Here is a 27184-nt window from a genome sequence, read left to right as displayed (position 1 = left end):
ATAAAGTGGCTATATTTGGTATATTTATTGCCATATCGCAAACAGCATGTCGAACTGGATATCTGTGAAAAAAACTATTTACGTTTCCGAGTGTATGTGTGTCATGTATCTCTTGGTACACTGTTCAAATACTACAATGGACTGTTGATGAAACTCCGCCCTTGTGGCCGAGTAAACCGACTTGTTTCAAGATCCCAAAGCGGCGGTTTAAGGTCCGGGTGGAGGGTCACAGCAGGCGCCCCAACACGTGTGATCACACGGAAAACTCGATCTTCAGTAGCTATATTTATTTATGGCATAATCCGATACTCTACATTTGTTAACTTACGCCTCAGGCGAAAGTTAGATTCCTCAAGTGACGTCAACCTGGGGAGGAAATGTGTTAATGGAGCCGAGAGATCTGCATAAACTGGAAGTTGTACATTTAACAAATCTTTCCTCAGTGCCCCAGATAGACAGTCGAGAGGTTTGAAAGAACGTTTGTGTTTACTTCCTTAATTTTTTTGCTGAGGGCTTAAAGCTGTAGATCTGTCTTACGAGACACTATTGGGGAGCGTTGAATGATCATCTATGAAAAAGTGCGAGTTACAGCCACTTTCAGTTTAGTTGACAGTGACGGAGTAGAAGAAAGTTGAGTTTGACCTCCTTGACTGGCTACATCGGGAAGATTTGATGAATATGACTGAGAAACAAGCACAAGAAGACACATATGAGGAGCAAAGTAAGGCGAACTTAGAGAACCATCTGAAAGTGGGCGCGGGTGACGCGGCTAAACTTACCGGCAACGAGACGCAAGAGGTCGGTCATGACTCCCTGCAACCCACCCGCCTGTACAAGCGGCGCTGGTTTATCGTTCTCCTGTTCAGCTCATATTCACTGTGCAACTCCTACCAATGGATTCAGTACGGAATAATCAGCAACATTTTCATGAAGTTCTACAACGTGGAAGCCTTCACCATAGACTGGATGTCTATGATTTACATGCTGACATACATTCCCTTCATCTTCCCGGTGACCTGGCTGTTGGAGAAGAAGGGGCTCCGGGTGATTGCGCTCGTGGCCACAGGGCTCAACTGCGCTGGAACGTGGATCAAAGTGGCCAGCGTGCGACCCGACCTCTTCCCAGTCACTCTCCTGGGACAGTTTTGCTGCTCGTGCGCACAGGTGTTTATCCTCGGGATGCCGTCAAAAATCGCCTCAGTGTGGTTTGGTTCGGAGGAAGTGTCCACCGCCTGCTCGATAGGAGTCTTCGGAAATCAGGTGATCAAGACACATTAGGTGATGCAAATGTGTGTTGTTAATAAGTTGGTCATATGAGCTCTTCACTTGGCTGGTTTCTGAAGTGGTCTGGAGCCGCACAGCTCAGTAATCACGTCCCCCGCTGTTTGGCACGTTTGCGTTATTACGCACGATTTCAGTAAATGTCCCCTGTGTCGAAGCATTGCATATAAGAGAACCAACAGCAGTAATACACAACAAACCAGCATGCAAGGGGAAACATATATTTATAATTGCAGGTTCTGGTCCTGGCTCAGGGAACACAAAGAAAAAGAATTTAGAGAACACATGAAATCCAAATGAGCCATGATTGTAGTATTTATCTTTTGTGTCCTTTTTTTGTCTTTTTTAAATACATATGTTTATATGTCATCAACATGGACTTCAGAATGAGATCAGCTGGCGTGGCATAACCCGGCACATTTGGATAATAAGAGGAGCAGTTCCTTCTTAAATAAGATAAGCACTATAGAACTCTCATCTCTGTGCACTGGGTGAGCTCACCATTGCATTCCTTAGCAGTACATACTCTTTTATACTATAAATAGCTATATGTACATTTTATTGCACTGCCCAATGCACAGCCATCTTTTCAAACTTCCTATTGTTCATTTTCTTTGTTACATATCATTGTGTATATATATATATATATATATATATATTTCATGCCCTGTACAATAGAAACTCTAGGGCATAATTACAAAGTCTGCTCATAAACATTTCTTGAGTTGACATTGTTTTGAATGTGACCAGCAGTTATTACACATTAGTTAAACTGTAATATGGGATATTACTTGGATGACCGCACATAGAAACCAGACAAAAGTTTTAACATCAAGATTCACATTTAATCTTTGTAGAAATCCACGCTCACATCGGGACATTTTGAAATTCACATGGACAAGCAGCTAAACATACAAAGATCAGCAGTGTCTTTGTTATAATAAGAACACAAGCTCCTTAATTAACGCTTGAAGTTTCTGAACGAACAACACCCGAGTCACTTCATATTGACTCAGCAGTAAATGTCACTGAAAACTCATCATGCTGTGCTGGAAATGTTATAACAAAGAGCAGGAGCTGGGTTTGTGGATCCATCTTTTTATAGATATGAACAAGCAGCTGTAGGCACATGCTTCCCTTTAAGAAGTACTTGAGAAAATCTCCTTCACACTGTTACAGCATACTCCTCTGCAGATCCAGTGCAGGGTACTCAGGAAAGAGTAACATCAGATTTTCCCTGTCAAGTTTGAGCCTTTGTGAGAAACACCTCAGTGACCTTGCACACGATCCTTCTCAGAACATGGTGAACAATAACAAAAACTTTGAAATATTTGCCTTTTTCAGCAGCTTTTTACATCGAAATAAGTTGGCTTACACAAGAGATGTAATTAAAGTTCAACATTTCTTTTTAGCTTTCTGCTTTAATGTTATTTGGACATTTAGCTGAAGTAGTTATGTTAATGGCAGTTGGTTGGAGTGATTTTTAACAGAATTGGAGGATTTCCTAAATCATTGTCACATGATAGGAATGAAGTTAATGGACATGAGGATATGCGCTGTTGAGGCTCAGTGGCTTCACATGCAGTGAGTTGAAATGGGACTGGTCACTCCAATAGAAACTCCAGCTGTACTCGCTCTCTTGCATCTTTCTAGCACCAAGCAATTTGCGGACGGGACAGCAAGCTGTTAGGACACAAGCTCTGGAATCTTAAAACCTCTCACCTCGCTCTTTCCAATCAGGGGCCTGCTTAAGGACAGTTGAAATGCCACAAAAGAATTCTTTGAAAGGAAACCATGCACATTCTGACCTCGGTGGTGAAGAATGGCCACGCTCCAAGGCTGCAAAGAATCTCGCTCCAGGCTTCACCTCGCTGCAGTGGAGTCCGGGACCTTTACGCAGAGACCTCTTCACTGGATCCCAAATAGACACTGAACCTTTAGGTGACCAGGCAGAGGTTGCATCAAGGGCTGAAACCAAGCTTTACCATCGTCGTTGGTTCATGCTGTTTCTTTTTAGTGCTGTCTCAGCTAGCAATGGCTTCATGTGGCTCGAGTACGGCATTATAAGTAATATATTTATGCGCTTCTACAACATTGACTCTCTGGCTATTGACTGGTTGTCCATGATTTACCTGCTCACATACATTCCACTTATTTTGCCCGTCCTCTGGCTCCTGGACAACAGGGGTATCCGAGATGTTGTCCTTGTTGGAGCAGCCTTTAATTGCATTGGTGCTTGGATTAAAATTGGTAGTGCCAGTCCTGATATGTTTCCACTGACCTTTTTTGGCCAGTTTGTGTGCTCAGTAGCCACAGTGTTTGTCCTTGGCATTCCATCTTATCTCGCATCAGTGTGGTTTGGAGAGGCAGAGGTTTCCACTGCTTGTGCCATAGGAGTTCTGGGAAACCAGGTTTGTCTTCCTTAACAAATCAAGAATTTAGAATTTGATATTTTTCTGCAGCAGGGTTTGCACAGTAGCCGTCTGTAGATCATGCAGAACTGGAGTGGATGCCAGAGTCAAATAGGACTTTTATCATCTTGGTGTCGGAGTCAATTATTTGTTTTAGTCCTTTTTCCCAGATCATGTTATGTTGATTCTATAACAATTGATTTCACTTGCAATTGAAGCAAAGCTTTAAAATTAAATACATATAATATGTCCACCAATACATGGTTAGATATTACATAAATCATTTATTGTATAATTGATATTTAACACCCAAGATGTGAGATCGATCTTGTCACCAGAACTGGATATCACTTTGTTTATTTTCACTTATAAAAGTCAACTGTGTCTTAAAATTGCAATTGAAGTTTGTATTTTAAAGCCATCCTGTTGATGGACAGTGAATGTTAGGCATTAAAACATACAAATGTAAACTTTTCACATAAATTAACATGTTATCGTGTCAATATATTTGGTGTAAAACAATTTAGTCAAAATCTACAAGACTAGAAAGAAGGGTGAAAAAAATGTGTCAAACAGCAACCGGTATCACATTTGATAGGATAATAATGTGGCATAATAATGTGGCATAGTGTTAGAAGCGCTTTGAGTGGTCAGTTAGACTAGAAAGGCGCTATACAAGTACAAGTCCATTTACCATTTACCATTTGTGCTCATTGTTTTGTTTTAACTGTGCATGATTTCATACAGCTCGGTATTGCCATCGGGTTCCTTTTGCCTCCTATTCTGGTGCCTAATGTAGACGACATGGATGAGCTGGCTCACCACATCAGAACTATGTTCTTTATAACAGCAGGAGTGGCGACGTTTCTCTTCATCCTCGTTGTGTTTGGTAAGATAAATGCACTACAAGTTAGTTTCAGTGAGTTCAAATCACACTTCTAAATATTTCTGACTTCTCATTCATTGTTTGTTGCCATGCAAATGATTTTGGTTGTGTGCTAGCTTTAAAGCATTTACTTTTCAAATTTTCCAGATTTCTATTTCTATTTTTGTCTTGTATGACACAATGGTTCTAAAGAAACAGGTAAAATAGTTGTTTTAGCAAAAGCTTGGGATCATTCCCAGTCTCTCCTCATCCCAAGGCACCAATCACAGTAATATTTTAACCAGCAATAAGATGATGGTGCTGCTGTGAAACACGCCAGGCAACGTTTATTTTTCCTATTTTGCCCTCCTTCACTCAATCACTGGTACAAAGCATGTCATACCCCGGTACGATAGGTGGCGTTGTACCCATTTCAACTATCACTAATAGAGCCACTTCTAGTTGACGTCTTCACCACCACCAACAACAACAACAACAAAACTCAGGCATTTGAGAAAGATGGCGAACGAAGAGCAAGATGAAGCTACATCCCTCTACATTTCGTTTGTGATGAGCATGATTACGGCACAAATGCGATGCACAACGGCGCATTCTCCATCGCTTGTTTATTTCTTTCCGATGGCGTTGACAATAACAGTAATATCGTCTCCTTCGACTTCTGGGTGACGATTACGGGAAAAAATCTCGAGCAAGCGCAGAACGCTTAATCCAATCCACTGCCGTCTACATGCACGTTCGGTGTACATTTGGATCGAGTTATCTCGGGGTCTTAATCCGATCGCGAGTAACCCGATCTGATCCGTTTTTTTGTCAGATTAAGGTGTCTACATGAACTGAATAACTCAGTTTTATCGTAGTTTAGCCATTAATCCGATGGCACTCATGTAACCGCACTGACTGTTGGTTCGATTTAGATCCAAAATAACCTTGTTAGAGGGTGGAAAGAGAAAACTGTTTGTTTGAAATACCAACAATAGTCATTTACAACCTGCAAGATGTGATAACCTCCAGACCACACCCTCACCTCAGACCATACCCACTGATTATATGGCATAGCAAATGAGTCTTATCAGATCATGATGCTCATTTCTCGTCACACCAACAAATTATATACAAAAATATGCCACAGTAAAGCATCGACCTTGGTATTTCCCAGATCCCAGCCAACAACCATAAGGCAACACTTGTTGTTAGACACTCCACAAAGCAAAAGGTGTGGTTTCCTGGTCCTTTTAAATACTTGTTCATGAGCAATTCAGTTGTAAAAATATCAAATAAACACACTTTAGTATATACAGCCACTTCCAATATAAAGCCCTGGAAGCTCCTTGTGTACAACAAATATTTTGCAATGTTGACATATTTAAAACTTATTATGTGGAATTCTAAATGAGTTCAAACTAATATTTCTAAGCAGTAATTTGTTTCGCTAATCAACTCAGCAATGAGTATGAAGGGAAGCTCAACATTTGTTTATCCTGTTTCATCCAAAGAGCCACAGATCCCATCTTCCTGCTAGGTACAACTAAAAGCATGTATACAAGAGTTACGGCAGTAAGAATACTTTTTTATTTTACAGTGATGCGCAAAAATGCTCCTATCCCAATGTCCTGAAAGCCTCTAGTAGGAAATACTTTACACTGGTCCATATCTTTAAACTACTGCTGAACAAAGTATTTTAACTAGTTTAAGAAAAAAAAAAATCGATACTCGCAGCTGAAAAATCGATACTTTATCGGAAACAAGATATCAATACATATTGCTGTATCGATAAAATCGCTCAGCCCTTGACAGCACATGGCTCAATACCTCTGGAGATAAAACCAAAGCTCTCTATATGATTAACCACCATGAAGGATAATATTTTTGTTCTTGGAGCCTCGTTAGTTTTCAAGTGAACATTAATTAATCATTGATTTTACTATACCGTGTAATTGCAAAATTTTGTGAATGGATAAAGATGTTAGTGATGAATGAAGCAATCAAGTAAGTAGATTTACAGCAACGTCATGGCTGCAGTCCCCCTCACTTACCCGTTTCTCTTACTTTTTGAGGCATATTGTGCGGGTCTTTTTCTGCTCGGGTCAATTTGAAAACTTTATTCAGTGAATCTGCACAGTGACGGTTTTCATTTACAAAAAAACCCAAATGCTTGCAGTAGGAGTTCAGCAAGGAACGTCACTGTTAGTTATTGATGCATCAGAAATAGAAAACCAATGGCCACAAAAGAACTCAGCACATTGTGGAAGAGGGAAGTGACATCACTTGACATGAAAGACGGGATATGAGAAAATGCTTTGTTAAAGGCGTCTGTTTGTATTTGTGCACACCATGCATTTTCATTCCCTTTGTCTTTCTCTTTCACTTCTCGACTTCAGAGCTTTAATTTATTTATACTTGGCTTCTTGGCCCTTGATGAATAGCATGTCCATTTTTTTTTTGTTCTCTTATTAAGAAAACTGGACTTGCACGCTCCTTTAGAGAGAGGGTAACTTCGTTGTATAGATGTGAGTTAGAACTATGGTGTGTAAGTGTGTTTCTGTACAGAACTCTAACTAACTAAGAGGACCAAGTTTGATGAGAAAGCTGTTGTGATGTCTGGGGAGGGTGGGTGGGGGCATTCGTAACCACTCTACATTCCTCAGCACAAAAGGATGCTTGTGAAGGCATTTCCATGTAGTACCATGCACAACATTTACTATATTGTCTATGTGAGTTAGTGTTGTGACTACAGTCTCGTGTTTTGATAAATTAGCCTGGAATTCAAACTTCAGCCCATTTTTTTGCTCATGTGATAAGCCAGACAGTGTCCTTTTTAATCTGACTTTACTTTCATTGGTGTGATTTTAGTATTACAAACTTCTTTTACACGTGACGCGCTGAAATGACAATGTTTTTAACCGACAATATCTGCTCTCTTGCCGTGATTCAAAATGAAAAGACTGAACAAACCACGATGATGTCTGTGTGATAAGTACAGTTGCTTGCAGAGGTTTGTGCATGTCTTTTCAAAATCAATGTCACATGAACGGTTAAGAGATCAGGGGACAAACTGATTAAATTAAAAATTAAACTTTAATTGCCTCATTTGGCCTACAGTTGTAAAAGCCAGGTGTGTCATGATCCATGGATTTTGTGCTTTTATCTTCTTGTCCTTTAATTATTTCTTAGTTCCTAGGTTTACGCTGTTCTGTGTTCTTAGTTGGTATTTTGTCTAAGCTTATATGTTATCTTCAGTTCTCCTGTTTTGTCCTCAGCTCAACTTTCACACCTGTCTCCAATCAATCAGCCACAGCTGCAATCACTTCCGAGTTAGTTCCCCTCAGTATATATGCTCCTTTGTGAATCTCAGGCCTGGTCAGATCCTTGCTGTTACAGATCATTGCTGATCCTTGCTGTGTGGTTTATTTCCTGTTTAGTCTACTGTTTTTTGCAAATTAAGTTAATAGGTTTTTCGACTCGACTGTGTTATGGGATTGTTTTAAGATAAAGACTTTGCTTTGAATCTATATCTGCCAATACCATTCAATACAGGCACTGTGACAAGATGATGCAAACTTCAAACTTTCCACAAGTACTTTCCTCCTAAAGCTTATCCCTACAGTCTTTAGTATGGACTCCACTCTCATAAAGTGGGATGAATATGACTTAAGTTGCTCTTGATTTTTTCCAATGAGACAATCCACACCAATTGGCTGCAGTAGTTTCATCATATGACACATATAAACTCATACACACAGCACACTCTCACGCATACATGCAAGATGCCATGTGTGAGGGCTGTCCTGCTGGCAGGGCCATCTGTTGTCCTGCAACAGGCCCGTGAGTCAGCAGGGCAGACCTTCCCAGAACTGAACAATTTGCATTTACTGTGTGGAGAGAGGTGAAAGTTTGGCATCAACACTTTGTTAAAAGGATGAGTTAACCTCAGAGACAGTCTGTTGCAGAGATATTTGAGTGATTCAAGTCGGCTTAATAAGAGGAATCACCAGGGTGTTAAAAGAAAAATAGTGCGCTCCAAGGGTTGTTTGTTTGTAGAACAGTGACAATGTATGCAATGGTGGCTCTGATTATGTAATAAAATCAGTTCAGACACCCCCACTGGTTGAACAGCTGTGTCAGAAGGAAGGTTAATTTCTTGGGGTTAGTGAGATCTTGTCCTTGGATACGCATGTCCAGGTCAGATTTGCTGGGCTGGCTGAGCTCCAAGAAACACAAAGAAAAACATCTGTGGTTCCCCCATGTGGTATGAGACCGCATGCTGCCACCGAGGAGAGAGGACGACTGAAACAGATCACATCATTTAAATACAGACAGTCCTCAAAGCAACATGCTAACTGACACTCACTGGGGCAATTAAGAGGGTGATTATTTATGTGGAGGTGTTCTAGTCCACTCTGTGTGTTTGGACCTGTCCAGCTCTGCCTTGTTTTGTTACGAATCAAGGATGGTCTATAAATACTTCCTCTTACCTCTGTTTTCTCTGTAGCAGCTTCGACTTCAAATATACTCTGAATATGTTTTACCACACGTTTTTAACAACACTTTTATTTTAGTCAGATTTCCCTGTGTAGAGCAATACTTACTAACTCCTACTGACACATAAAATTATGACTAACGATGACATTTCTTCAAATAAGATATTCTCTTAAACATATGTTGCTCCCAGTTCATCTGCCGTTTTAATGCTTGCCGTTGGGGTTCTCATATTTGTCAGTTTTCCAGGAGCGTCCGAAAATTCCTCCAACTCAGGCCCAGGCCACAGCTCGCAGCATCCCACCAGAGCAGTACTCCTACATGGTCTCCATCCTACGGCTTCTGCGCAACAAGCCTTTCATCCTCCTCATCATCACTTATGGTTGGTCATGGTCATAGCTTCTCACCTAAGTATTATAAATGAATGTCCTTTTTATCATTATTATAAGATTTTAACATTATTATTATTATTTTCATGTAAAATTACATTACCCAGCTCTTTAAAATTGATTCAAAACAGGGGATTGATATTTTAATTTAACCTTTATTTGTGTTAAATATAGCTTGAAACAGGTGGGCGGTAAACATTGCTTTGGTTTGTTTTTGTTACTGCACTAAAAGTTCTCATAGTCTGACTCAGAATGGTCTCTGTCCAACACTGTCACCTTTTACATTTTTATACAGTGATTATGTAGCAATAATGTTAGCAATCAGATTCCCAGAAAGCTGTGACCCTTTTCATTTTAATGTGGAACACGGTTTATCTTATCTTGTTTATCTTATCTTTTTCAGGGCACACAAGTTATAAGTAATTACAATATTCAAAAAGTGAATGTGTCTTAGAGAGGTCCAAAGTTTGTCCATAGTCTGACAATGTTTAACAAATGTGTCAACTCAATGAGAGTGAAAGGTCAAACACACTGTTGGTGGTGACGGGAGTCTGTTTCATCAGTTACAAACAATATAGATATAATACTGAGTCAGTTTTCAAGCAGATATTCTAAAATATAAAGGCTTTCTGCTTTTGGGATTTTGCTGAGCGGATCATTTTGAGCCAGCAAATGAGTTTAGGGGAAATTGTAGGCTTTTAGAAAGTGACAATTTTTCAACCTTTCAAACTGCTAATTGATTACTGGAGAATTTGCAGATTGATTGACATGAAAATGACTTGAACAGCAGCCCACTGAGGCTTCCACTCAGGCAGGATTGTGAAATGTCCACAGCGCTGAGCAACAGCTCTGAGCCATTTCTGCCTTGACCTTCCTCCTTTCATTTCACGTGACAAGCTTAGCACGGGACAAAAGAGTTAAAAGTGTCAGAAGTGACAGTGGGTGTCGGTCTGTATGTGCTTCTTTAATGCTCCAAATGACCCTCGGGATAATGCCGCACACTTCACTGGTGTCTCTGCAGGCTGCAGCCTCCACCTGTCCCTGCCAGTTTAACTGAGCTGTCACTGCTGTTGTTTAGTGTCCAGCTGTATTAAAGACTATATTCTTTAAGACTATAATCTTTGCAAATAAAGTACATTTTTAATTAATTGTGTCAGCAACATCTACAGTTAATTCTTCTTGTTTTTTTTTTAAATAATAGAAATATATAGTTTGGGGCCCTTTTGATTTTTAAACCATCCTGATTAGGGTCAGCTTGAAACAAAAATTCTTGTAAAGTTTCCAGAGAGATATTTTTGCTCTGTGGTTTTCTGTGCGAAGGTGTTTATGTGAAAGCATTTCTCCTCTGACAGGTCTGAACGTGGGTTGTTTCTACGCTGTTGGTACCCTTCTGAACCGTATGATCATCGAGCATTACCCTGTAAGTTCTACAGTCACCTGAAATTATTTCTGTTGCACAAAAATCTTGGCTCAACCAATACGTTTTTTGCATCTTTACACACAGTTTCACGTATTGTTAGCTTCAACTCAGGGCATTAATTCCCGCAACATTTTAAAAAGAATTGGCAATAAATGTGACTGACGAGGCTGAATGTTGCTTTTTTTGCTCAATAAGACCTTTTTCGCTTCTAAACTGTTCCTGTAGGAGGTGAAATAGTGATACTTTCATATTGGCATCTTGGTAATAAACAGGGGAATGGGATGATTTTCGCTCAAGAAGTATTACTGCAGGCTGCTGCTAAAGTCAGTTATATACCCTCTCGGATGTATCTGTCTGCGGAGCTCACAACCTCTGCAAATTACAATTTTTTCAACTGAGACAGACAGACATGCAGTCTTCCAAAAAAAGCTTAACAATGCACAGGCTCCGGTGATGATGCTTCACACTGACTGCTTAAAAACACTTGCTTGAGATGACTCGAGCAGGGAGGGACCAACGACAACTGGAATTCATGTAAAAAAGGAACACAGTGTCAACACAGCCCAGAGCAGTTCACAGCTCAGGTTGTTCTAAATATTTATGAGACTGCCCCCAAGTGGCAGCAAAAGGCTATAACATCTCGAAATAAAGTGTTGTGAATAAAAAAATTAAGTGTTGAGTAGTAGATCTAGCATACAAAGATCTATGTTTAGCCCCTGAATGTTTAGTTATTGAATAATGTCTACTGAAACTGAGTTTACGCTTGAGTTCCCTTGTGCTGCCGTCCTTGAAATGATTAATTATAAGATTCTGTCTTTCCTTGGCACATAAGTCTAAGGTCACTCGTTCTTTACTCTGTGCTGTATGACTGTGCAGGGAGAAGAGGTGAATGCTGGGAGGATTGGCCTCACCATTGTCATTGCAGGAATGGTTGGCTCCCTCATCTGTGGCATTTGGCTTGACAAAACTAAAACATACAAGTAAGTCCACTGTAATAACTGGAAAACACGAGTGTTGCAGAACTTGTTCAGCAGATCTTCCTCCAGAGGCGCCGTTGTGTTTTGGGACTCAAAAAGATGGTGAAGTTAAATTTCATGTTGAAATTAAATGAAGAAAAAAGAAGAAAAACACAGCCCAGTCTCACCAGAAACTGAATCTGAAATGTTCTTCTGCACTACCAATACGTTGTAGTTTCATAATCACGTGACAGTAACCACAACTGATGAGTATCAAACTGTTTAGTCTTACACAATGTCTAGTTTTGTAACTGCACCATGTCATTAACCTTGTACTTGCAACTCCTAACTCTTACCATTAGCGAGTGGGAGTGAAGTAAACACGGAAGAACCACAGCAGAAGTAGAAAAGCGAAAGGACCGTGGCAAAGATTTTTTAGGATGGGATTTGGACATTCAGAAGGTCAGGGGGTGGCAGCTTTTGATATCATTAATGTCACCGTGTCGTGACAGGAGTGGAAATCCCATCTGCAGCATGATGGGAGCTGTATCGCAATAGAAAATTGAGGAAGAAAAATATAACTATTTTTCATTTTATTATGAGCTGTATTTTTCCATGAACCACCCTACATACTGACAATCTGTCAAGTTCAAGTAAAGTTTTGGGGGAATGATTGATTATCCGAAGTATATGGCTCCACTTTGTTTTACACGTTTTATCTGTCACGAACACACGCAATTGTCTTTCTGTATGTTTTTACCCTTCTCAGCTTGTGTATTGTTCATGTTTTAGCTGTTTGGTCTGTAGCTGTTTATCCAGGTGCAGCATGCTGTTACATCTGTGACCTCTCGATCTTTTGCTCCTGCCTCATGGGTCTCAGCCTGAGTGCTGGACCCCCCCCCCCCCCAGCTGCTATAGATGTAAAGTTTTGTACTACTAATTTGGTAATGAAGCTGTGTTTGTGACTCGCAAAGGCCTCATCTGGTAAGTGTCATACCAGCCATTTAATTTGAGCTTGCCAAGCGATGCTTATTCGGCAGTTCTTTCTTTGAATAAAGTGGATTAGCATTATTTGTGCTTTATTACTATTGTAGAGCTGTGGGTGAGGATTCTTTTGAACACCTCTGGCATTGTCCACAGTATCCACAGAGTTCACGGTTTTCATTTTGGCTCAAAGTTTTGCTGTTGTTACCAACCTTGGAAAGTTTTCTCAGGTGCATAATTTAAAAGTAAAATAATAATTTCTGTGTTTCTAGTTGCTCATTCTCCAACACCTTGCAGTTAATCTGCTTCTTTGAATTTGATTGCAAATCCAGGATTTAAATGTTCCGCAAACAAAATATTTCTCACCCCGAATATTGGAATTCATCCAGATGTTTTTAATCTATCGCACACATAAGATATCTGCAAATATATGTGCATCGGAAATGAAATTGGAATTGGGTCATCGACTTGCTTATGCTCACTGAACATGCTGCTGCGTATAGTCTTAAACACGTGATCCCTATAAGAGGTCAACACAATCCTGTGGAAAATATTGGTGAATGAAACTGTTGCTTTTTAATGTTAATGCATTTTTTAATCATGTGAGAGACAATCGTTCTGTGCAACAGTAACTGTTGTGACATGAAGACTCTATCCAGACAATTTGAAATGTTCCACTTCATCATGATGATTCCAGGGCTCAGTGTTGTGTGTGTTGTGTGTTCTTCCAGGCAGACTACTCTAGCAGTCTACCTCATGACTTTGGTGGGGATGATCGTCTACGCTGCCACACTCAGTCTAGGACACCTCTGGGTAGTTTTCATCACTGCTGGAGCTCTTGGGTATTCTTATCTTATTCTTTTTATTTTGTCTTTGTATAAATAATCTGACTAAAAGTTCTAAGTTAATTGAATACCTTGCTAGTTTCACTTGAATACACCCTACCTCATCCTTCCCTTTCAGAAATGTAGAAAAAATAGTGTCTGCAAAAAGTGTCCCCTCTGGGTTTCCGTAGTAACGTGGGGAGGCAGCATGGAAAGGGGCAAAAAGGGACTTGCTGCATTGTTGGATATAAAAAGCTTGTTCCAGGTCATCAAAACAGAACAAATTATTGTTTTCATGTGATTTCTTTTATTTGATCGTGAAAACATTCTATAAACTTTATTTTCCATGTCTGGGCTAATAGATCCCCCTAAATGTTTCACACACAACTTTAAACTTGTATTTTTTGCAATGTTTTTGTGCATTTACATATGTGTTCGATAATTACACTCGATTCTCGTGGGTTTATAAGTTAAGCTGTCATTGAGCTCTTTATATGCATTTTTAAAGGAGACTGTGTTACACCAGGGGAGCAGTCGGAGAAGTAATAAGCTCTTTACTAAGGTGCTACACAGTTACAGCGTTACGTTAGAGTAGTGCTTATATCAGCTTTCATCTGATAAGTATTTGCACAGAACCAGAGGTAAAGTTTTGCTTTTGTACCCACTAACCTGGTATTTGAATTCAGGATACACAAAGCAAAGATAATACTGCTCTTTGTCCATGCTAAGCAGTCATTTGACTTTATAACATTGCTTTAGCTTATTATTTATAATGTGGGCATTGAACATCAAGAAATAGGTACAAAGAAAACCAACAATGTGCAACAGCGTCATGTCTGCTGCTGTGTGTTCTTGTAATCAATGTGTACTTATTGGCAGCATGGAGTGACTCACGCTGATGTGTTCTGCTACTGCTGCCACAAACCTTCTGATTTAGTTTCACTTGTTGTCACTTTAGTGAAAGGACAACATCCTGCACTTGTTTGAGAGAAGTTTTTGTCATTGGACTGCTTTCAAAACCTGTTTTAAAGTCTAACATCACCGGTGTCATGAAGAAATAGAATAGAGCATTAATCTTGAACTTGTGCCCTCTAATGATGTGAACGTAAACTACAGCCTATAGCAGTGAAGTGACATTTGTTTTATGAAATACTGTCAGAAAAATGTAGCTGTGTGTACGTGTGTGTGCAGGTTCTTCATGACGGGCTACCTGCCACTGGGCTTTGAATTTGCAGTTGAACTGACATACCCAGAGTCAGAGGGAACTTCCTCAGGACTACTCAACTGTTCAGCACAGGTACCTGCAGGGAAATTAGAACACAGTGGAGCCAAAGAACTCAAAACAAAAGACTGGATTGTATGACATCTGCAGCTTTATCCCTAACCCTAACTATGCATGATCTGTACACTCAGGTGTTTGGCATTATATTCACCATCTGCCAGGGGAGGATCATTGACAGGTTCGGCACGCTGGCAGGAAACATCTTCTTGTGTGTCTTTCTTCTAATAGGCACAATAGTGACAGGTATGACCTTAGTGACTGTTAAAAATTATGTGGACTCACTCATACAGAGATGCATAAACCTTTTCATCTTCTGTTATAGTTTCTGTTATTATTTTACTAACGCTCCTGTGAGAACGTAATAAATTCCTAGACCGTTACTGTGTTCTTTGAAAAGCTCTTTCAGGGTTGAATGCTAAGATATCCTGTCAATGTTTTGGGAACACTGTTTTCAAAATAATGACAAAGAATTTCTTATTATTTGTCATAAAGCCTTTGTCCTCCTCACTCGCAAGTGAATCACGAGGCATGGCTATGAGCAGATGTTGCATTCACTGAAGAAATGGAAAGGTTTGCATTACCCGGTTACAGTAAGGTTGATTTACGCAGCATATTTGAAAAACAAAGTAAAAAAAAATGTTCTGCAGTAAACGTTAGATGCTTAACATAGAACATACACACAAAAATATCTAATTTGCTTTGTTTAGGAATCAAAACGTAAGATAATTACAGTCTGGATTTAACAAACATAAACTCTTACAAAATGCCATTTGATAACGTTTGGTTTAAAAAAAACATATAAAACAAGATACTGAGATTTTTACACATCCCCAAGCACTTTGACAGAAACTGTAAAGTGATCTGGTGACAAGTTGAGCTTCAGGACAAATCCCAGTTTCTTCCATTGGCCCTTCTCCTCTGTTTTGCAGGAATCAGGTGTCCCTTTTCTTTTGCTGATCAAGGGGTAGTAATCTTCAAGCCATCCAAATGCCCCAGTTGAAGGGATAGATGACCACTTTACTTTAATCCCCCCAAAAAGAAGGGGCACTGTATCCCTTCAGAATGGAGGGGTTGGGCTAAGTGATAGGGTCATGGAGGAGCATTCAGTGCTATGAATGGAGCACAAACCAGACTGAATTCGTTGAAAGATTTTCGTGTTATGCATTAAAGAGGTTATTTAAGTGGGGACAGATTATCAAAAATCTTTATTTGAATATCACCTTGGAGATCGGCCTAAAGTTACTTAAGACAAACAGTGTATTTCATGAATTTGGCAATAGTTGAAATCCTAGAACCAAAAATATGAAACACAGCTTTTAAGAACCTCGTGGAGATAAAATCTAGCTGTGCGGCTGCTGCACAATTAAACACGCAGTAGCAGTGTGTTTTCAACCATAAAAGGTGACACTTTGCGCAGTAGTAGTCAATACAGAGTCACTAAAGTGTTTTTGCAAGGCCCATTTAGGGGTTTATGAGCAAAGTACTACCACAAAAAAAGGCATTAGCCACTGAGGCACGAAACATTGTGCTTTCTGGAGAAACATGAATTTTAAATGGAACTTCTCTGCGTTCAAAGGTCAACAGACTGACTCACCATCTTTATAACTTACTCAGAATTTAGTCATATGAGTGGACTTCTTGTAGCCAGTTTCAAAAGTAATAGAAAAGTTGAGGAAAACCACCTGCTTTTTGATTTGTAATAACAGTTTCTCATTTAAGGCTGATTAGGTGCATGAGAGTGCCATGCAAGTCTTTCATCAAACGTTACTATTTGTTGTTAAAGTTTCTCTTCAGGTCGAAAATTAAGTTAATTATCGAGCTCTTTATGTAATTGTGCATGAGCTTAGTTAGTCACAGACTAAAGTTTCCTTCAGGTTTTGCATTTGTTGCTGCACAGTCTTTGGAAATATTCAACAAAGTTTCTTAGAATTTAATGAATCCCCTGTTCTTTTGAGCCACCTACTGGATAGTCGCTGTTACTGCATTGTGTCCGGAACGTGCATGTTTTGTTTTATTTTGTTTACACAGATTAAGGACGGCCCTCAATATTATTGATATGCTTAGATAGTTTCAGTAAGTACTATGCAGACTTCATCCCGTTCACTGTGTTTTTATTTTTCTGAAGGTTTAATCAAGTCTGATCTACGGAGACAAAAAGCAAACCTGCTGACCAAAGCTGCTGTAAGTGTTAACACTAGCCCTGGATATACTGCTTGCTTGCTTGTTCGCTGGGGTAGTAAAGGAAGAATGTGGGGTGTTGCTTATAGCGAAAACAGCCTATTTTGCGGTAGACATTTGAACATTTCACAGTGAGAAAGATATGACTGCAGATAATACAAATAAGTGTCACATTATCATTTAACATTAAAATGAATAGTGGCCGGTGTCTGAATTATATTGGGTAACACTTGTAACAACTGTGAAAAGTTGAAACGTCTGCTGTGAAGTACATGTGTTCATTGTCTAACAGTTTTGCTAAAGTTTCCATGTAGGTCAGTCAGTCAGTCACATGTGCATTTCCTTCGGCTCAACAAATAACCAACCCTACGTGTCGTATTGTGCCTATTTTTGCTGTCATTTTGAGTTAGCCTGCATGTCTAAGCCAGTTAAGCAAAAAATTGATTTTGAATTCAAACTAGCTCTTCCCATTTGCCTCTCTGAGGTAATTGTATAAGCAGGAAAGATGCTTGGAAATGACTTAAGTGAGGTGAAGATACTTATATGTTTAAAAACGTATTGTCTAAGAAATATTTGTCTACAGCCTCTCAGCAATGAATGCTTTTGTGATTTTCTCTGCCCTCAACCGGTTCCATCAAACGCATTTCTTACTATTTCTCGGTGGGTCTCCGATCTGTGGTGAAGTTATGAGCGCTGACAGTCAGATCTAGTGCAGCGCAACCCAAATTGTTCACTCATTTTCTAAATATGCCTGAGTCACTCGAGGCAAAGCATCTAATCTTTTGAGACATGCACTTGTGAGCTTTCTACTGGACAGTTTGATGAGCTCATCAGTTCTATATTACAGTACTGTGCAAAAGTCTAACGCTGTCCCTCATCTCTTTAAATCTTGTTTCCAATGAGCCACTTATCACTGACTTTAAAGCAATTCAAGCATAAAAAAAGTTACCAAAGTCAATGGATGAGCCAGTGTTGTGTCTACACAGAACAGACAACTTAGCAAAGTTTTAGATCTTAGATCAATGAAAAATGCAAACGATAACATAGTTTGACAGACTGGTCAAATAGTATTTTTGCACCAACAAGGAGACTCCCAATGAGATAGTAGCTGATAACTTGGTATATCTCAGCACGGTGTGTAGTGTGTCCTTAAAAAATGTAAGGAAACTGGACAAGTAGAGGACAAAAGAATAAGTGGCAGGCCTTAGAAACAATCTACAGCAGATGAGCAGCATCTGAAAGTGATGTCCATAAAAAAATAGGAAAAAATCCAGCAAAGACCTGACACAGGACCTGAGAGATGCATCTGGACCCTCAGTTGATCCATCTACTGTTCACTGAAGCCTGATCACAAATGGTCTCCATGGAAGGGTGGCTGTCAAGAAGTAATTCTTAACATTGAAAACAGGGAGAAAAGGTGTGGCTGAGGTATGCCAAATGACACAAGAACTGGACTGAAAATCAGGGAGAGCAGGTCTTATTGAAGCAGTGTGGGATCATCTTGACAGAGAACGGAACAAAAGGCAGCCAACATCCAAAGAAGAGCTTTGGCTGTCTTTCAAGAAGCCTGGAGAACTATTCCTGAAGACTGCTTAATTAGAAAGAAGATGGTCAAAGAGGGTTCAGGCTGTGCTGAAGAATAAAGGTGCTCATACCAAATATTGACTTTGACTTTTCAGCTAATTAGAATTCTACAAACTATTTCTGCACACATTTAAATAAATTGCTACACTTCTTTCCTGTTTGGCTAGTAACATGAAGAACTAGGTGTGTGTCTCAAGAATTTTGCTCAGTACTGTACATGCTCATGTAACTTTGGAAAAAAAAACAAGCAAAAAAGCATATTTCCCCAAATGTCAGTTCAGATCAAATTGTTTTAAACTTCATCCCAGACTGGAGCCTCACATCTCTATTAATGCTGAATGAGAAGTGATCGGTAGCTGTTGTTTTAGGAGGAAAGGCAGAAGTTGGGACAAGACTATGGAGCCACGACGCTAATCTCCCAGCAGCAGACTCCTCCCTCTCAAGCCTGATCAATCAAACTTTTCTGCTTCCACAAAAAAAAAAATCTCCTCAAATCTTAGCTCAACAAACAGAATCTCAAAGGTAGGAGCACAAAGCAATCATCACACACGAATGTCAATCACCTGCTGTACAACCTTTCACTCTGCACTATTAAACCTTCCACCTCTGTTTCACTGTTTCTCACGATCGACTCTCACCTTTTCACACAATCATGAAAATATGATTAATTTCACTCCTATTTCACCCTGGCTGCCTCAATAGAAATTCCATTGAGTTATGATAATGTGTTCATGTGATCTAAAGTAATAGATAAGATTTTTTACTGTAATTCAGTAAGTAAACTATATCAAAAGCTTCAGGAGTTTGAGGACTGCTGTCCACGTATTAAAGCCAGAATCTTTTCATTTTCGCTGGTTTGACAGACTGTATGACATTTCCGTTTCATATTTTATGTTTTGTAAGGTCCATTCCTGCCACCATGTGTTTGAAATACAAGCCCCAGTGCAGGAACTCTGTTTAGCAGATGTCAGCACATCCTTGATTGCTGAGATTCAAATAGATTTCTTTCAATACTTCATACAAATGCCCGCAGAGGTGTTCTGACATGCTTCTGAAAATCTCTTTTAGCTGCTCTCTGCTGGAATGGGTTTGTTGTTTTCTCTTTTCTTTTGAAACACCTTAAAGGTGTTCTGTTGGAATCAATTCAGGCAACATACTTTGTTGAGTCACAACATTTTTCTTGTTTAGAAGCTTAGATCTTGAAGGTGTACATCATCATCATATTGGAAGATTCCTCCTCTCCTAAGCTTCTGGACAGTTGGAGTCGTCTTGTCAACCAGTATTTTGGCTTATCCACAGACATTCATGGTGCCACATATGAACATAATCTCTTCTTACTCTTTTACACTCACAGCTCCTTATCATCACACACCTACCACGTGTGTGCATTCACTATATAAATTTAGCAAAAGTTAGTTTGCTAGTCAATTGCAGGGCCAATACAGAGATAAATGAGACAATTCACATTCACTCCTATGGTCAATTTAGAATAACCAATTAACCTAAAATGCATGTTTTTGGATGGTGGGAAGAATCTGGAGTACTCAGGCAGAGGACATGCATGGACAGGGAGAACATGCAAACTCCACATAGAGAGGCCCAAGCTGGCCCAAACTTTACACATAGCAAAATTGAATATTGATAGTATGCATATTAAAGCAAGTCAGTCTTTTGCTTAGTCCGTTAGGATAGACTCCATCCTTTTACAATCCTCTACAGGATAAAGCAGACACAATGGATAGATAATTTGAGATAATTTGAGAAGTTATTTTACATGTAAACAAAGGTGCATTTTTTGATTGCTTGTCTACTGGAAAGGTGACTTTTACTTGGAAAAAAAACAGAAAGTTTGCATACTTTTGCATATGTTTCAATGACGAGTTCAGATTTCTTCAATCTGTGGTGACAGTGTAACATGCGACATGTAGTCTTGTTTTTATTCAGAGTGTTCATCAGTTGTCAATAAAACTTAGTGTGTGTTAAGTCCATTAAAATATTAAATTAACCCACCTCTTCTGGTTTATAGGGACCCTCTGACTGCAACAGTGTAAGCATGGATCCACCTTCTGTCATCAAAGAAGCCAAGCTGTAGACACTACAATAAGCCGAAGAAATTAATTTAATCTCTCTCCTTTAATTGTTTGAATCACTGAAGATCAGGAAACTTTTATTTCCACTTCCCTTCTAAGAAGAGTTAAGATGTACAGTGATTAAAAATGCTCTCTTATGTATATTTAAGTTCAAATTAAGCGTTTTCACTAAATCTGCGAGACAAATTCATTAAACAGCTGTGCCTTGACAGATTTATCTATCGGTATTTTAAAGATCACAGGAGTATGCCTACAGTGCCTACGATGACGAAAAGAAACTTGTTCATGTAAATACAGGTTGCATGTTTTTTATGATTAGATTTAGAAGATTATGACAGGGATTCTAATATGAGATAGTTCAAAGTAAGGGAAATAGAAAAATGTTCAGGAACTGCAGTTGTAACACTGTTCATGTTTACTCATTTAACATGAAATAAAACTGTTTTGAAAAAGCTTCCTTTCATCATTTTGAATCACGGTTAACATACTATATATTTCATGGCGAAGCTGACATTTTAATGCACTTCCACTGTTGTAAAAATCTAACTCGAACCCACACCTTTAACAAGTCTAAGATTAACTTATTTGCACAGCACTGCAGTTTATCATTCTCTTCTCAGGGTATGGGTGGCAGTGATTGCGGTGTGAGGCAACTTATAAAGATAAATGCATTACTGTCATGACAATAGAGCAGCTCTGAGCACGTGTGCACCAAGAAGCTCTGTCTCTCCATAACCGCAGCATGTAGTCACACTTAAAATGCTCATAGAAAGATGAAGTGGTATGCTTGTTCTTGTTCTGAAACAGACAAACAAGACAGCAAACAAATTAAGGATAATGTGTCATATTTATTGAATTAAGATACATTGAATTACATTGAGTATTGAATTAAGATACATTTGCAAAAAACAGAAAAGTGCTGCTATGACAGAAGAAATGATGCTTCACAGTTCTTAAGCATTGTGTTTTGCCTGCTCCAGCCTTCATCACATATATTATTTGCTTACCACAGCAGCATCTAGATAATCAAGCTGAGCATATTCACATCATATCTGTGCGGTAATGACTGCGTGGTTTGCTTCTGACTTCATTAGAATTCCACGTTTCAAATATATGTGAACGCAAGACTGTACGTGCCTCTTTTGGCCTAATGGTGGTAGCCTTGTTACATGGAAAAGATGCAGTCCCTCTCAAATGATCATCTTGGCTCAAAACAATTCAAGTGAGGAGCAGAAAAGAACAAAAACAATCAAGGTATGCTGTTGATATGGTTGGTTATGATGTGATATTAACTTGAACGTTTGATGTGTTGGCATCAACTTTGACAGTGTCCGGTACAGATTAGACTGAGAGAGTCAGTGTTGATCTGAATACACCAAGTTGATATTACTGAAGTCGTTATTAGCATTAAAAGATAAACTTGCCTCTGAGCAGTTCTGTTATGAGATCATTCTGACTTAAAGCCAGTACTGAAAGAGCAGCTCCCATTTGACTGATTCTCTGATGATCTCATTGTTCTCTATTTAGCCTGTGACTGGTCCCTGGCACACATTTGTTTTTTAATTTTCTGTCATGGGTTTTTCTTGGTACCACAGATTCATCAGCAAACTCTTTTGTACACTATATAGTGGAGTTTCCCTCATTTGAGCTTTATTATTGTGGAATATATGAACTGTAGACACAAAGGTCTTCAGAGGACGAGCAGGGTGTGTGACCTCAGGCTTGTTGGGGAAACTGCTGAATGTCTGCCTACCCAAATGTAGAAATGGATGTTTGAATAAGGCCCTTGTATATGTTTGACATTTCAGAGCTGCTTGGAAGAACTTACTGTATGTGCAAAAGTTAAGTCATTTGGTCAGTACTAAGTGTGTCTGCTTGTTTGCTGTCACTTGTTGCTTAGTTTGGTCCCTGAAACCCAACAAGTGTTTTTTAGTATGCAGTAAAGTTAGATCTAATTATCAAACTGGCTTGATCAAATATATTTTATTAATGTTAGATGACTTGTGTGACTTGTAAGGTAGTGACAGGTCTTTATCCTCAATTGCTAAAATGTTTGCTGCCTTAGTATTACAGACAGATTGAAAATCACAAACCTGTAATGAGCAATATGAGCTATGTAATTGTATGAATGTATATCTACTGTTAATTTGAAAATTGTGAAAAATTGAAAAAGAAAATTCAGAAAAAGTGAAATAATGAGGCGGTAATAGGGAGATTCATGAATATGTTTCAAAGATACCTGATTAAAAAGCCACAATTAAGCGATTCAAGTAAATATGGTCAATATAAGGCTTTTGAAACTGACTTAAGATGAGATTGAATGAGAAAATGAAGATAAAAGGACAAAAAAGACAGATTTGTTTGTGCAAATCTCTCAAACTTTGGGAAAAACCAGTAGTCGTGAAATAAACTGCAGTCAGCATCCCTTGAGCAAGCATCACAAATATAATAAATTGTCATTGTTAAGTTAAACTGTTATCAAAATTTGACATTAAATTTAAAACTATACGCGTCATAACTTATATAAAAAAGTAACCATTTGACAAAGACTGTCAACCACAACAAACTACACCTGAGCACCAAGCATCACTCAGGTAAACATGCAAGCTTCATCGTCTCGTCCTCTGCACTTTTAGCATAGCACACTGGCCAACCATTAAGTTGTAGTGGAGTCAGCTCTCACAAACAGTCTGACATCTCATTGCTACAAAATTCTCACCAGTCTCCCGCCAATGGACAACTGTCCAAATTGGCAGGGTAAAGGAATAGCCAGGGGCTCATACTGATTTGGCTAAAACATTTCAATCAGCTCTGTTCTTTCTTTTTCTGGGTCAACTGACTGACTTGCGGTGATGTTTCTTCCAGCAATGTCTGAGGCAGTATCAGTTCAAGGATCTGCTGCATGTGATCAAAATTTCTGCGCTTCCTTTTCCAATGCTGTTGAATGTGTTTCACAATCGCTAACCACCACACCACCGTGCAGCCCTCTGAAATATAAACATATTGCATCATATTTTTTTGAACTCACAAACACAGAGAATATTTCATGAGCACAAGCACTCTTAGGTTAGAGGGAATTGCATGTTAATTACTTGCAGAAATCCTTTAAGAGTTCAAAAGTGTTGAAATTTCTTGATGGACATATAAGTATCAAATGTCTCTGCAGCAAATTGATGATAATGTCAAACTTCTGTGTGCTAGCCAAACGTCAAGTTTTGTAACTATTTTTCAATGTCTAGCCCTATACTTAACAGAAAATAGCTAGATCTTCTCTTCAAGCTCCAAATAAGGAAACAAAGCATGATTTCTAAAGCAGAAAATGGTAATCTAAACTCAACCTAAATGGTTTCCTAGATGATATATACTCATGATGGTAAATACTCATGGTGCATACTTTCTCGAGCTTGGCTGCTCCTATCTTCTTCCTGTCACTTGTCAGATATTATCAACTATCCACACTAGGATCCATTCTCTACCCACAAACCCAAAATACACAGCCAAAAGGATGAAGACTATGTTTAGCCTTTCTTGCATTCTGTAATTCAGTTGTGTGATGTTTATCACAAATGAGGCTTGGGGACTAGATTGTAGGTCTTCTCGCAACTGGTTAGAAGCTTAAAGTAAACCAGCAATTTGCCAATATCACCGCCAGTTAGTGTACGAGTATAGATAGCCATCAGGCGAAGGAGAAATATGGAGGGAGGAGGCTGAGGTGAACTCAGCATGACGCAGTGCCTCCTGTTTGTGTTGCCTGTTCAAACAGCAACAGAGATTGATAGTGCTGGCCATGCACAACACACAGTTGTAAAGAGAGAGGTGTGTGCAGCCGAGCACAGACACATGGGCGGAAGAAAAAGAGAAAGATAAAGCCAAATGATTTTATAGAGATCAGGAAAACAGAGAGAAAAACTAAAAAGGGAGAACTTGTAGCTGACAAGCGGAATATATAAAAAAGATCCTCGCAATCTTGAGGAGTTCAACGTATTACTAGGGCTGAAAGTGAAATACAAGTAAGTGTGATAAAGTCATACACAGATGGCAACGTGGTGTACTTTGGAGAGGCTACTGAATGAGCACCTCATCCATACACATTCTGCACAAATCTTACTCACTCACAGATGGACTGCAGAGAAGGGAGGTGCTGTTGCTGTGAAGTCAAGATGTATTCTTGATATATATCTCTGATTTGGAGCCAGAGGAGCTGTGCTTGGTACCAGCACGTTCTTTTTTCTTAACTCAAATTGAAAAAAAAAGAAAGAATGGAAAGACATTTTTGTAATTTTGTCCCTTTGTTTCTAATAAGCGTGTGCCTGCTTGTGGTCTCCTCCAGTTGTTTTATAATGAGCACTTGGTATAGCAAACGCCTAAAACGAGTGTGCTTCTATTCTAATCATGCAAAAACTCACACGAAGCTCATACTTTGTGTGTTTTATGTCCATAGTGTGTGCCAATGAGTTTGCAGGTGGAGCTTGAAATGAAAAAAAGAATATATGTATCCTTTACAAGTAGCGACTGGAAAGAAGACACAGCTCACCTAATTGTACAGATTGTTATTTCATATAATACATCCCAGTTTAATTAAAGACAATTTCATCAGTTATTCTGATTCATTAATTTTCCAGTAAGACTAACAACATTCTCATAAGCTTCTTAAAAAAAACTGTACACCTTTCAAACAACCTAAACTTTTCAGTGATTTTTTTAAAAAGATGTGGTTTTCTTAGATTGAAACACAAAAACAGGGCGTCACATGGAGTGTTGTGGCTGTTTTGATTAGGGACTGCAGTTGGGGACTAATTTCTTCCAGTGTTCCTCCTCGTGTTGTTTTCATTTTATTGTTCATGGGAAAAATGGCTCAGCAGACAAAAATGGAAAAATCACTTAATTTTCCTCCACTAGAACTGAGCTACTGTTTTGGCTTTTACAGCTCACCCACCGCCTACACAGCCATTCAGAGTCTGAATCTCCATTAAATGCCTCATGTTTGTGGGCATGTGGAGGTAAAGGTGCTACCAAATCCTTTCAGTGGAACATTTTCTACTGTAAAGCACACACGTTTTATGACAAGAGAGGTACTCATGAAATAGTTTACAGAAAAAAAAAAAACAACTCTTTGATTTACCTGATTTAAATTTACTTCAGGGGGCATGAGAGGCCTGGGCCATAGCTTTTGGAGGTTTGCGCTGGCCGCTTCAGATTTCAAAGCTGGCAGGCTGATCAGAGTGCACAAGGTTTGTGAGCCTTGGCATCAGCACACAGCCCAGATTAACCTACACAGTAGTTAAATAAACACACATACACGCATGGCCGCATGAATGGACGTTTCATCACCGCTTGCTAGGTTTCCGTGATTGTACTGGAGTAACACACTACTGCACTCCATGATGCAATTAAAAACTAACATATGAAACATAAAAACATATGTGGAAAACTGACTAGCAGAGAGGTATTAGTACATACATTGTAGTCTGAAAACTCGTCAACTTACCTCACATTTGGGGCTCTTTCCATGACTTTTTTCCTCAAGTTTAGTTTTAGATGGTTATCAGTTTTTAGCTGCTCCCACTCTTCACTCATCAATCCTAGCATTGTGTGCTTATGTCCTGGTAAAATTACTTCAAGACTAAATTAGCTTGACCCCAGTGTGTGCGTGAGCTTGGGACAGAGTGGGGGCTGACTTTCAGACGACTGCAGGACAGCAGCTTGGTGGGGTGTGAGGTAAGCCTCCATGGCTTCAGGTCATGTTAAAACAGCAGAGACAAGGGGGCATTGGGGGGGTCATGTGTTTGTATACAGGGAACCCCAGGCAGCTCAGTAAAAAGAGCTTTATTATTTAGGCCACTGCCAAGCAGAGATCAGGGTGGAAAATACACAGGATCCCCGGCGCCAACTCCCTTGCTCTTGGAAAATCCGCCCCAGGACCGTCCAAACGTTGGGCCTGGATTTAATCACCCTCTGTGGCATTTGTCCTCAGTCTGTAGCAAGAAAGCTACAATCAATATGCATTAATGTCACCCTTGATCCCTCCACCAGCAATTGTACCAGAAAGACCCACTGTGTCCTTGATATATCTACTTTTTCTGAGCATATGGTTTTAGACTGTTAAACTTGTTTCCTGTTTGACTTCCTGCCCCCATTAATACACTGTTTCAATAAGACACAAGATTTACTTATCAATATACTGATAATTACATTTGTGATGTAAAGTTCCTGCAGTGCCTTAACTAACGTCTGACCACTAAGATGACTTTTTAAAACATTGTTTTTTTCAAATATCAGGAAAAAAATAGTGTAGTGCTTACATTTTCAAAGCGGAGATTGAATTCAGTGAACCCGCAGAAAGCTCTCTATCACAATGAAGCTGTCATCGTTCCATTTCGCTTCTGGAAATCCAATAGCAAAGTGCTTATCCAGAGCCAAAGT

The 27184-nt window shown here is 39.3% G+C and overlaps 1 protein-coding gene across 3 annotated transcripts; it reads left to right on the top strand.

The window, feature by feature from the left end:
* Positions 1 to 174: 174 nt before the first annotated feature.
* flvcr2b (FLVCR choline and putative heme transporter 2b) lies at positions 175 to 21213 on the top strand. Of its 3 annotated transcripts, none has more exons than XM_072361860.1 (11): positions 175 to 1260; positions 4440 to 4581; positions 9296 to 9436; positions 10796 to 10863; positions 11740 to 11843; positions 13535 to 13645; positions 14819 to 14924; positions 15041 to 15152; positions 17035 to 17090; positions 19040 to 19193; positions 20698 to 21213. In XM_072361860.1, the coding sequence occupies exons 1-10, from the start codon at positions 673 to 675 to the stop codon at positions 19118 to 19120; spliced, it is 1509 nt and encodes a 502-aa protein (XP_072217961.1). In that variant the 5' UTR covers positions 175 to 672; the 3' UTR covers positions 19121 to 19193; positions 20698 to 21213. The 3 variants fall into 3 exon arrangements, with proteins under 3 accessions (XP_072217961.1, XP_072217960.1, XP_072217959.1); XM_072361858.1 differs by lacking the exon at positions 175 to 1260 and adding an exon at positions 2690 to 3692; XM_072361859.1 differs by lacking the exons at positions 175 to 1260; positions 19040 to 19193 and adding an exon at positions 2679 to 3692.
* The last annotated feature ends 5971 nt before the right edge of the window (positions 21214 to 27184 follow it).

The sequence above is a fragment of the Leuresthes tenuis genome, unplaced genomic scaffold, assembly GCF_036924035.1.
Source record: "Leuresthes tenuis unplaced genomic scaffold, fLeuTen1.0.hap1 SCAF_13, whole genome shotgun sequence".
NCBI classification, from domain to species: Eukaryota; Metazoa; Chordata; class Actinopteri; order Atheriniformes; family Atherinopsidae; genus Leuresthes; species Leuresthes tenuis.
The sequence above is the reverse complement of the archived record's forward strand: the minus strand, read 5'-3'. Positions and strand labels throughout refer to the sequence as shown.

Bases quoted from the DNA above. Each gene is read 5' to 3' on its own strand.
- flvcr2b (XM_072361858.1), top strand. From the start codon at position 3,045: ATGCCACAAAAGAATTCTTTGAAAGGAAACCATGCACATTCTGACCTC. The intron at 3,693-4,439 runs GTTTGTCTTCCT...GATTTCATACAG, and splicing joins TAGGAGTTCTGGGAAACCAG to CTCGGTATTGCCATCGGGTT. The intron at 13,646-14,818 runs GTATTCTTATCT...GTGTGTGTGCAG, and splicing joins ATCACTGCTGGAGCTCTTGG to GTTCTTCATGACGGGCTACC.